Source organism: Leopardus geoffroyi, chromosome B3 (assembly GCF_018350155.1).
Source record: "Leopardus geoffroyi isolate Oge1 chromosome B3, O.geoffroyi_Oge1_pat1.0, whole genome shotgun sequence".
In the NCBI taxonomy this organism is placed as follows: Eukaryota; Metazoa; Chordata; class Mammalia; order Carnivora; family Felidae; genus Leopardus; species Leopardus geoffroyi.
Window position 1 is genome coordinate 9,288,688 of NC_059337.1, and position 12,063 is coordinate 9,300,750.

The 12,063-nt window shown below is 48.6% G+C and overlaps 1 protein-coding gene across 2 annotated transcripts in view; it reads right to left on the bottom strand.

Moving 5' to 3' along the window:
* AGBL1 (AGBL carboxypeptidase 1) overlaps positions 1-3,835 on the bottom strand; it is an 843,774-nt gene extending 839,939 nt beyond the window's left edge. For both annotated transcript variants that reach the window (XM_045448714.1, XM_045448713.1), the window contains exon 1: positions 3,511-3,835. In XM_045448714.1, the coding sequence (XP_045304670.1) occupies positions 3,511-3,561 (51 nt within the window). In that variant the 5' untranslated portion in view covers positions 3,562-3,835. The remainder of the gene's footprint in view (positions 1-3,510) is intronic.
* Between the last annotated feature and the right edge of the window lie 8,228 nt (positions 3,836-12,063).

The window sequence follows — 12,063 nt, forward strand, 5'->3', positions numbered from 1 at the left end:
AGCTTCTACTGGTGCTTGAAATTAAAACAGACTTCAGTTTGTTTTCATGTTTGTGTTGCGGTTGAGGTAGAGCTCTCCAAAACCCTCAGACAGTCTCAGACTCCCCAAAAGAGATAAATTCTGTGATCTCTAGAAAGCGTACAACAGTGCTTGCTACCTAAAGGAAAAATACCCCCTTGATTTGTCCAAACCTTTCTGTTTATGTCCAGAAGGAAAGCTCCATTTCTGTGCCACCTGGCCCTTTTGATGTACAATAGATAGAGATCCCCACATCTTCCACACAGAATTCTAGAAAGGAAATTTCCAAGCACATGTTTTGAAACACAACTCCCAAGAGTTGTGAATGAAACATATCAATCACCGTTTTTTTCACTCATCCCCTCTTTGCAGCCCAGGGGCTGAAATCACCTGTTGTCTTGGAAATAATCCTTGGAAGAAGAAGTCCAAGGGGAAAAGTAAAGTTGTGGTCCCATCCGGGTTTTCTATTATCTTAGCTTAATACTAAGATTATATTAGCTTAATGCTAACTCAAGACAGGAAGCTTCACATCCTGCAGCCTGGTTCACAATCCATAATAGATAAAGTTCCTGAAGCCCAAGTTGAGAAAAGGAGTTCACTGTGCACATTTGGCAACGATGCCAACCTAGAATTTGGTTTCAGCTATAACATAAAATAATAAAGTACAAATGCAAACAGCAAAACCGTGCCCACATTGCAGCTCAGAGTGTGCCAAAGCTGACCGAATAATGATACATTTTTCATGTGTTGATAAGGGATTTAATTGGCATGTTGTAGGATGCCTCCGGGTGAGGGCTCACGGCATCAGAGCTGGCGTGGAGCCCACATCCTGCTACCCTGGCAGCTCCCCATCCTTCCCATTAGCTCAACCCACATGGAGACATGCGAGCGGGACAGAATGAGACACCTCCCTTTTACCCAAGTATACTGGAGCCCACCCGGGGAAAAAAGCAGGGCAGGTTGATGAAAAGGGTAGGCTAGTGTTCCCAGCTTCTCCACTGTGACTCGACTGGGGAAGTCATAAAAACTACAGGCACTTGAGCAGTCATTTATAGTTTACAAACACTTTTCAAATGGATTCTCTTCATCCTCGCACAAAGCACTGAGGAACATATTTTTATTGTCTTCTTTTTATAGATATAGAAATGAAGGCTCAGAGAGGTTGAGGGACTTGCCCAAGGACATACAGCTGGTAAGTGCCAAAAATGGGGACGGGGTCCAATTCTTTCTGTCTCTCACACCTGCGCTATGGGCTGCCTCTTCCCTCACCCAGGCCCTCGAGACTCAATCTGATTTTCTGCCTCAAACCTCAGCTGTGAATCAGGGACTTGGAAAATGTCTGGGTAAAAATCTGATTCTCATACCTTCAGGACAGAAGTAAGCTGTACATAAACTGAGGTAGGAAAAGTCACGTCTCCCTTTCGCATTTGCACAGCAAAAGGTAACAGGTGGAAACTGACTATTCCTTCATGACCTGGTTTTATTATTGTGCCCCCGAAAGGCAGAAGTGGTGATGTTCTGGGATGGGGATTTCTACTAACATGTCATGGGGACATTTGTCATTTCTGTGCTTGCTTTTTCTGTTTATCTGTTCTCCTTCTCTTTCTCCCTTCCCTTGGCAATGTTCTGGGGTGCTCCTGAAAGACACAAGGAACTCATACTGAGCTCACATCCTGCTCAGACATAACCACTGTCTTCCTCAGAGGTTTGAGAAGCAATACAAAGCCTTCTATCAGCTTCGTGCATGAGGAAGGAGGTACTGGCTTGAATTAATAAGAACTTCGGGATTTCCCAATCAAAAGCATTTTGGCAATCCAGAAAGCTGGCAGTCCTCAAGGGTAGAGCATCAAACCCATTGTGAAACATCATTCCACAGAACGTCTGCTCTGGGTTCTCTTTTTTAAAAGTATGTCAGAGTTCTAATTGTCAAGACAGGAACAGGCCTCATGGAGACACTTTAAGAGGGCTGGGCCAGGAACCCAAATCAATTCTACAACTAGATTCTGATCAGCCAAGCACACAGGGGAAGCATGTTCCGGTTATTTTAATGTTCTGGTTAATTGGGAACTAAGTAGGGTATATTGAACATAATTAAATCTTTCTTTGATGATTGAGAATCTTGCATTGCCCTGGAGCAATCATTCTAAATATCAATTATAAATCCCCACTGGTGGGAATACAGGAGATTGAGTTGAACCTGCAGTGACTTCCGGCACCAACTGCAAATTTACTTTGAGGTCCACTCCCACCCCCACCCCCCATACTTCTAGCCCAGATGCATTCTTGCCTTTTATGCATCAGATAGAATGAGTCAAAAGACTATAAGTCAACCTGATATAGAAGTTCTTTGGTGCTAGTCTCAGTTTCTCTATCAAGGAGTTATATGACCTTGGGGAAGCTATTTCACTTCTGAGACTCAGTTTTTTTGTCCACTGGAAGGTTGGATTTATTGGTTCTTAGATTTTTTAGGGATACAGATTTCCTTAAGAATCAGAGGAAAACTAAGACAGCTTTTCAGAGCAGGGGAAAATGAACGTAAAGACAAAACATTTCCACTCTAAATCAGGAGATGGGGCCATGGGGTCCCTGAAGCCCATCTTCTGGAGAGGCCTGTCTATGGACTTCAGGTCTAGGATCCTGAATCAAAAGACCTCTCAGTCTTTGAGCCCTGGCATTCCCAGAATCAGGTTAAGTGCAAGCATCTACCCAAGTCTTAGGGCAGTCGTTCTGGCCCTTAACTGCACAATGAGTCCACCTAGGGAGTTTGCTCCAATCAGGTTCAGATTGCTCCCCAGACCAATTAAATCCAAATTCTGGTGAATGGGTCCCAGGCATCACCAATCTCTAACACCCTGCAGGTGATTCTAGTGCACAGACAAGTTTGCAAACTACTACTCTAGGACAAGAATTCTCACAACCAGGAGTGAACAGAATCACACAAGGGGAGGCAGCTTCCCAGGCCCCTGTCCCTGGTGATTCCAATTCATTCTGGCCACATCCCACCTGGGAGGACGCACTCATAGCAGGCATCCTAGGCAGTTCTGATGCAGACCCCTCTTTGGGAAGCCCTGTGGTAGGCATGGAGCAGAGGAAGCCCAGAGGAGTCCTCTCCCCTGCTCCCCCTTTTCCTTCCATGTTGTTCTAGGTGATCCCCACGGCTCTCCTGCCAGGCCTTCATTTGCCAGACACACGTTTTCTCCATCTTGCCCATCTCTAGCAAACCCGGATCTTTCAGCCCGAGCCTCTAATCCCATCAGGTTCAATAATTGTAGCAGAGCACACTCATCGACATGGTTGTAGTTAATATTTAAAGACCATAGCATCACTTAGGTCAGCCTCAAGGTGAGAGCTGCTGCTGGCTCCTGTGTGCTCTTGCTGGTTGGCAAACTGGCCACTGGTGACAGAGAGGACTCTGCGGGAGCACAGCTCAAAGGCAGGCTGGCCGGCAGAGACCCAGCCTGCTGGGCCCCACACCCCTCCACCCCTTCCTACCTGAAGCGTGCGCAGCAGGACCTGCAGCCCACTGGCTTCTTGTTCAGCCATCCCTTCCTTGGGTCTCGGGAAACCGGCTGCCTGCGGCCAGATCGGGGCTGGAGAGGCAGCGGCTGCCAAGCTGACCTCGCTGCCCACCTCGCGGGAGCCTGCTGCACGGAGGCCTCAGCTGCACATGCTGCTGAGTGTGAAGTCACCACGCTGCAACCCTAGCCCTCGGCTCAGGCGCAAATGCCCCCCGACTCCCACTGTGGGGATTAGGTGAGCCCCGGCCCGGGGAGGGCTGAGCATTTGGGCATGGGGGTGGAGAGGGCACCAGCGTGAGTCACTCACCCACCTCCAGGCCCACGCAGGAGCCACCCTGGATGGCTGACAGGCATTCCCAGCTGACCTGGTCAGACTCCCTGCAGAGGCTCGCTCGGCCCTCCCCGCTTGTCCCCTCCCGTTATTTTGGTCTGTTGCCGGCTCCCGGGTAACAGGAGACCCAAGGCTGCTTGCACAACCATGCAGGCAGGGCACAGAAGCCCAGGGCCCCCTGAGGTCCCAGGCTCAGGGACTGGAGCTCTGGCAGAGAAGGAAATAACTGCTGCGGGCATCTACAAGTGGGGTCCCTTATGTAACCTGTTATGTCCCACCGCACCCCGATGGAGGACAGTCTGTTAGTACCCCATCTTTGTTTTCAAATGAGAAAACCGAGGCGTGGAGGTGTTAAGCCTTAAGAAAACAGCTCTCAAAGAGACAAGCTGGCCCTGAGGCACAGGCACTAACCATAAAGCCATCCTGCCTCCTCCTGTTGCAAACACAGTGATACAGGTAACGGAGCTCCATGCACCTGCCCTGCCTGAGTGTCCTCAGGACCAATGTGGGATCCGTGATCTCTTTCTGTGTCCTCCGCTTGAGTGTGTGAGAAGGGTTTTAGTGGCTAATTGGTCACCCAATCCTTCTCCCCATGTCAACACCTAACAGTCCGTTAGGTGCCAGCTTTTCAGAATGTGGTTGGGTGCCTCACCGGGAAGCCTGTTAGACCCCACCACAGAGCTCTGGAATCAGAGTCTACGTTTTCCCAAGATCCCCAGAAGAATCAAAGCTGGTTAACAAACTTACCATAGCGGCACCGGGGTGGCTCAGTCAAACACCCGACTCAATTTCAGCTTAGGTCATAATCTCACATTTTGTGGGTTCAAGCCCTGCATCAGGCTCTGCGCTGACAGTGCAGGGCCTGCTTGGGATTCTCTCTCTCTCCCTCTCTCTCTGCCCCTCCCCCACTCATTCATGCTCTCTCTCTCAAAATAAATAAACTTAAAAAAAATTACTAGCAGATTAAAGTTTGGGAAGCCCCTGGGTTTTGTTTTTTTGTTTTTTGTTTTTAATATATATATATTTTTAGGGTGCCTGGGTGGCTCAGTCAGTTAAGCGTCCAACTTCGGCTGAGGTCATGATCTCACGGTTCGTGGGTTCGAGCCCCACATCGGGCTCTGTGCTGACAGCTCAGAGCCTGGAGCCTGTTTTGGACTCTGTGTCTTCCTCTCCCTCTGCTCCTCCCCCACCCACGCTCTGTCTCTCTCTCTCTCTCAAAAATAAACATTAATATATATACATATAATATATTTTTATTGTTGAGAGAGTGTGAGTGGGGGAGGGGCAGAGAGAGAGGGAAACAGACAATCCCAAGTAGGCTCTGAGCTGACAGAAGAGCGCCCGACGCAGGATGTGAACTCATGAGCTATGAGGTCGTGACCTGAGCTAAAGTTGGACACTTGGGGCACTTGGGTGGCTCAGTCGGTTGGGTGACCCACTTTGACTCAGGTCATGATCTCACAGCTCATGAGATGGAGCCCCACGTTGGGCTCTGTTCTGACAGCTCAGAGCCTGGAGCCTGCTTTGGCTTCTGTGTCTCCCTCTCTGTCTGTCCCTCCCCTACTCACACACTGTCACTGTCTCTCTCAAAAATAAAAAATATTAAAAAAATTTTTTTTAATTTAAACTCAGATACTCAACCAAATGAGCCACCCAGGCACCCCCAGGAAGCCCCTGTTTTGACCATACTGATTACATTGCCAGGACAGCCTGTGTGTTTGATGTCTGACAGTTTTCACCCCAATAACTGGGGGCCAGCAGACACACAGCACAACTTCAGGGTGTGAAATTGGAGAGTGAGCTCACTGAGGTTCATGACCGACTGAGAGCACAGCTAGACAGAAAGATCTCGGCTCACAGCCAACTACCCCATGCAGAGATTGGGGAGCTTTCGTGAGCGTCAAAGCATCCAGCCAGCAGGTGTGCAAGCACAGTTGTGACAGAGGGAAGAAAGTGCATTTCATGATCTTCGTTGGCCTAAATGTCCTAAAGTCCTGAGTCAGGAGTCAGCACCTCAGACATTCTCTCCTCAAAGCCAGGCCTGGCCAAGCCCTCAAATTCAAGGACAAATGCATGTGGTTCCTGCCTTCTGGAAACTTCTACTTATAATGGCTTTAAATGTGAGAACTTCCACCAAACTGATTGTGACATCTCATGTTTACTCAGTGGGGGTGGGGGTTGAGCCTCTCTTGTCTCCTCACACTTTCTACCTCCTTCAATGGCAGGGGGAACAAATGAAGACCCCTAAGGATTTCCACCTTCTGTGAATGGTGGAGCTTTTCAGGGACCATGATCTATGATCTTCTAGGGCCTAGGGGCACAGGGAGAAGTGAACAGTCCCCGTGTGATTATCTTAACGGCAGATTCTTCCATTCCTCAAATGCAGTATAAAGAAAAGGGAAGGGTGGGGGGAATAAAATCTCCCCATATATACCTAAAGAGCAGTTTAAAGAAAAACCACCTTCATAGTGGAGAATTCATAAATAGTACCTCTGATGACATAACTAAAGGAATTATGGTCATACTCCCTTATGTTAGCATTCAGGTAAAATTGTCCCCATTTGAGAGGCACCTGGGTGGCTCAGTTGCTCAGTCCAACTTCAGCTCAGGTCATGATCTTGTGGTTTGTGACTCTGATCCCCACATCAGGCTCTGTGCTGACAACTTGGAGCCTGGATCCAGCTTCAGATTCTGTGTCTCTCCCCCAACCCACCCTGCCCCTCCCCCACTAGCATGCTCTCTCACGTGCGGGCACTCTCTCTCTCTCTCTAAAACATAAAGAAACATTACAAAAAAAATGTCCCCATTTGACAAGGTGTCTTAGTTCAACTCACCGGAACTGTGTAGCACCAAGTGAGGTGAAAACCCTCTACAGAAAGGGATCACCCTCTTCTACTCAATGACACATTTCCCAAGCTACACCATGAACCTTGTTTCCAGTAAGATCCTTAGGAAGTAAGGCAAGTAGTGTACCCCCTTTTTCTCTGGAGACATACCTGTGTCACGTGGCCAGCTTTGTTCCACTACTGCACCACCCCCCACAAAGCTTCACCCTCTAGAGAACCATCACCCACTTGCTCATGTGGAGACACATGGATGCCAGACTAGGAATAAAGTTCTGGTTTGTGTCCTCTGATTTTCTAACAAAGTTAGGGCTCACTTCTAGCTTGATTTCAGCTCTCTGTTACTCCTTCAACATACTCCTCCTGTTGATCCCCCAATACTCACACCTCAACATTGCCCTGTGGGGACCCAGCAACCCTGATCCCACTATCCTCATCTCAGCAGAAACTTTTCTACTCTCAAATTGGATGGGAAAGCCCCAGCAGTGCCTGCATCCATACCTCCCTTTTCTGGATTCCATCTTAATGAGAGTCCAGTTCTGTTTGTGGACTGATTAATTTACTCTGAATATGAATGGGTGATAGTAGCTTACTGTGCGCTTTCCCATTAGTATTTAAATTTTAGCAGGGACTTTTCTAAAAGGCAGGAGCTGAGGCCCAAGCTTGGATAATACAGTATCTCGCCCACAGTTGATTGAAATGAGTGCCCATTAAACCACATGGGGCAGCCAACAGGGGAAGGCCAGGCCCTGGGGCAGGCCAGGGAGGAGGCTGCTTCATGTGGAAGACAAAGGCCTTCCTACTTGTTTCTCTCTGTACCTTCAAAGGAGACGTATAGGGAAACCACAGGCAGATCCAAGCAGAAGCCTGGCTAGAACTCAGTCCTTTGGCTTTAAAGAAAAACACTCTTAATATGGCCAAGAGATTCCTGTTGTAATTCAGGGGTCCCCAAGACCACCCTCGTGTTTGATGATTCCCTAGAAGGACTTAACAGAACTCAGAAAAGCCATTATACTTGATTACTGTTTCTTATCACAAAAGGGTGCAGATGAAAATCAGCAAAGGGAAGAGGCACATAGGGCAGGGTTCAGGAGAGCTGAACCCAGGCATGAGCTTCCAATTTCCTTCCCCAGAGGCATCATGCAGATGCTGCTTACTTGTCCTAGCAACCACGTGACAACATGCCCAGAGTACTGTCAACCAGGGAAGTTCACCCAAGCCTTGCTGTCCAGGGTTTTTACTGGGAGTTGGTCATATAGACATGGCTGATCTTAGCTCCTCCAGAGGTCAAGCTAATAGTACATGGCCTGACGTCTCACCTAAATCATATTCTTTGTATAGACTATTTAGCATGGCCCAACTCATCCAGGTAAACAAAACACTCTTATCAAGCCAGAACATTCCAAGGATTTAGAGATACTTTTCAGGAGCTGGGCAAGAGCCAGACCTTTCTTAGGGCAAGGCTAACTCCTTACTGCACACCTTCCCTCTCGTCCCATAATCCCAGGCCCAAGACTCTCACAGTATCTTATGTGCAGGCCTATACAATTAGGATGACTCCATAGCTACTACAATGCCAGTACTCAAAGAGTGGCAATAAATAAATTGACACTAATGTCTAACATCATCCAGAGAATTCAGTCCCCTGGCTCCACCCTGTTCAACATGTTTATCAATGACTAGAATGAAAATAAAGGCTGCATGCTTATCAAATTTCCTGATGACACTAAGTTGAGAAAGATAGAAATATGTCATACGACACATCTGGGATCCAAAAAGATTTCAGCAGGCTTGCGTGATGGGAGCAAATCCTACAGAACAAAATATAATAGAGCCAAGGAGACAGAAGCTCCTTACCCTGGCTCCCCAACACAAACTGTGCAAAAACAAGGTGGGGAGACTTGGCTAAACAGTGTTGAATAGGGAAAAGGCTTGGGGGTTTAGACAGAGGTGATACCAATATGAGTTTTCAGCATGGCCCATATCCTAAAGTGTCTCTTCAATCTAATGTCATTGCCCTAAAGTGGGGATTGTATCTGTAGCCAGGGTGGCAGGGAGGCTGAACTGAGGCCCACCTGTGCAGGGCTCAGCATGATGCCTTGTACAAAGAAGTATCCATCAGTGAGAGCTGGGTATTATTTTTGCAGACATCACTAATAGTAGTGTCAGAGTCACAACAGAAGAGATCCCATCCATGCTCCATGCGTCTAGAGGAGTGTGACAGCTGTCCCCAAGGCTGGAAAGGAAGTGGAGGAGGAATGAATTTTCAAGGTGAGAACCAGGAGCTTCAAGGAACCTGATTTGGGGCAGGCACAGTACTGTCCTGAGCTTTCATAGCTGCCACACGGTGCTATTTTTCAACATTGGGGATGCCCAGCAGAAACTGAAAGAACATTTGGTCTAAAGGTTCCAGAGGGGATTCCAGAACCAGGGTGTCTTGGACAGACTGTATATTCAGTAACTTGCTGACATGAAGAAAGATGGCTCCAGGTCATAGGCTCTTTGGAATGTGTCCCACTGTCCTTGGTGGCACATGGGATGATTTTGGTGGGACCCAGACAAATAGTTTAAATTTCAATAGATACATACCTATTAGCTATGTGACTTTGAGAAAGTTACCTAAACTCTTTGTGCCTCAGGTTTCTCATGTTAAATGGCGGGTGAGAATGCCCCCTTATTGGGCTGCTGGGAGAATTGACTGGAGAATCACCGTGTTCTCAGCCCTGTGTGTCACCCAGTAAGCACTCAATATACGCAGTTGTTATTGGTGTTATCATGATTGGTATTACTATTGTTACAGATTAAGTAATACCTACTTCAAATCATTGGCGGGGGGATTAAATGAGCAATTATATGTGGGAGTGACTGGTGTAAGGTGAAGAAAGGGTGGGAATGACTGAGCAGTGATGCTCTAGACTGCTGCTAAATTGAAGGGTGCAGGGTAGAGGAAGTGATGTGCCATCCATATTTGTGTCCAGTGAGGAAACCCTCATCAAGTTGTGAGTTCTCATCAATCCCAAGTGTCTCTGAGATGAACTCCCCTAACCACAGGCACCTGCTCTACTGCAGCCATGGCCGCCTGAGCTGAGATACCAGACAAACAAAGGGCAGTGGGGCAGGGGCCCCATGGACAGGGGCCCAAGGTGAGCCCAACCGGCATGCTCAACACAGGGTGTTTTCCCCCTTTCAACAAGGGCTGACTTGATACTTCAAGGTGAAGAGTCTGAGGCAGCAGAGCCGTCTCGGCCACCACCAGACCTGGTGATAAGAGCAACACGGGACACAACAGAGTGAGGCAGAGAGAGCATCTTTAGGCAACACCAAAATCGAGACTGTCCTTGGGTCCAAGATGGTGGCATAGGAAGATCCTGAACTCACCTCCTCCCACAGACACACCTAATCTATGCTACACATAGAACAATTCCCTCTGAAAAAACTAGAAACTAGCCCACTATTCCTCCACAACAAAGGATAAAAGGACCACATCGAGATGGGTTGGAGTAGAGACATGGTCGTACCCAACACCGACCCCTCGTGTGCTGACCCACGTAGGGAGGGATCTCACAAGTCTGGACTTTCTCCTGGGAGAGCAGAGGGGTTGTGCTCCACATCAGGCGCCCCAACCTCTGAGACCTGCACCGGAGAGACAAGCCCCCACAACGTCTGGCTTACAAAATGGACAGGACCGATGTCCAAAGGACCCAAAGGGCTGTAGGGAACTCACATGTGGTCTCACCCACCCCGGTAACCCAGTGCAAAAGCAGCAGTTTGAAAGGCACCTAGAACACATGTGAAGGAGATTCGTTTGCTAATATTAAAGCATCTGCCAGAGGGGGCAGGGGACGGTCTCCAGAGACAGAAACACTGGCGAGAACCCTTTTTGCATTCTTTTTTTTTTTTTTTTAAACATTTTTTTTTTCAACGTTTATTTATTTTTGGGACAGAGAGAGACAGAGCATGAACGGGGGAGGGGCAGAGAGAGAGGGAGACACAGAATCGGAAACAGGCTCCAGGCTCTGAGCCATCAGCCCAGAGCCCGACGCGGGGCTCGAACTCAAGGACCGCGAGATCGTGACCTGGCTGAAGTCGGACGCCTAACCGACTGCGCCACCCAGGCGCCCCCCCTTTTTGCATTCTATCCTTCCCCTGCTGGCACAGGCAGGCATGTGCCGTTCAACCACATGTACCTGCTGCCTTACTGGAGCCACAGGGTATGCTCAGTCCTCGCATCCTCCCCGCTGCCTTGCTGGAACTGGTGGGCACGTGCAGACATCACACTTTCTCGCGGCATCACTGAGGCCAGTGGGTTTGCACAGCCAAGGCATTCTGGGGTTGGTGGGCATGCCCCGCCCCCATGCTCCCCATTTGCATCGCTAAAGCCGGAAGGGGCTCCTGGTCCACACAGGAAATGTCTCTTGATTTCCTGGCCCTGCCCTGGTGGCCAGAGAGGCTGGCATTCCTGGTCTTCGTGGACTGTAACAATAGGAAAGACAATTCTTGGCAGGCTATCGCCCCCAGAGCACTCCGCGGACAGTAGACCAAAACACATCCTCAGTCTTCCTGTGACGAGGTCTATTTACTTGTCCTGGAGCTCCAGTCTGAGGGACCCGAGTCAGGTGTGCCACATAGCTAGAAGCTACAGACAAGCTCTCAGGAAACACAGGCAGGGAGACAACCCCCTTTCATTCTCCTTGGCCTTAAAACAACTTGCTGTACCCCCCCCCCCCAGAAAAAAGCTTAGACACCAATCTGGAGCCCTGATTTTTGCCATGGTTACTCAGGGGATGCCTTCAGGTGTTCTGGTCTGGAAGCCAGCAGGGTTTACAACTGCAGCCCCATAAGATTGTATATATTTATATACTTTTTAAAAAAATGTTTATTTATTTTTGAAAGAGAGAGACAGACTGCAAGCAGAGGAGGGGCAGACAGAGAGGGAGACAAAGAATCTGAAGCAGGCTCCAGGCTCTGAGCTGTAGGCACAGAGCCCGACACGGGGCTCAAACCCATGAACCGTGAGCTCATGACCTGAATTGAAGTCGGACACTTAACCAACTGAGGCACCCAAACACCCCTATATTTATATACTTTTAAAGCTGCTGCCTGAGAGTCTGGGTTCTAATCTGCCCAAAGCTAGATGCTAATTGAGATTCCTTCCTCTGGAGCCAATAGGTCTCGGCACAAGAAACTACTGAGAATAAATCGAGCTGCTTAGACAGTCACAAAGGTTCAAGAGACAACCAAGCACGAAGGCAGGGTTGAACAATGAGTCTGGCCACCTATACAAGGCTACTCCTCCAAGACTGAGACAGGTAGCTGTTTTGCCTGATGCGTGGAAACAAACACAGAGAGCCAA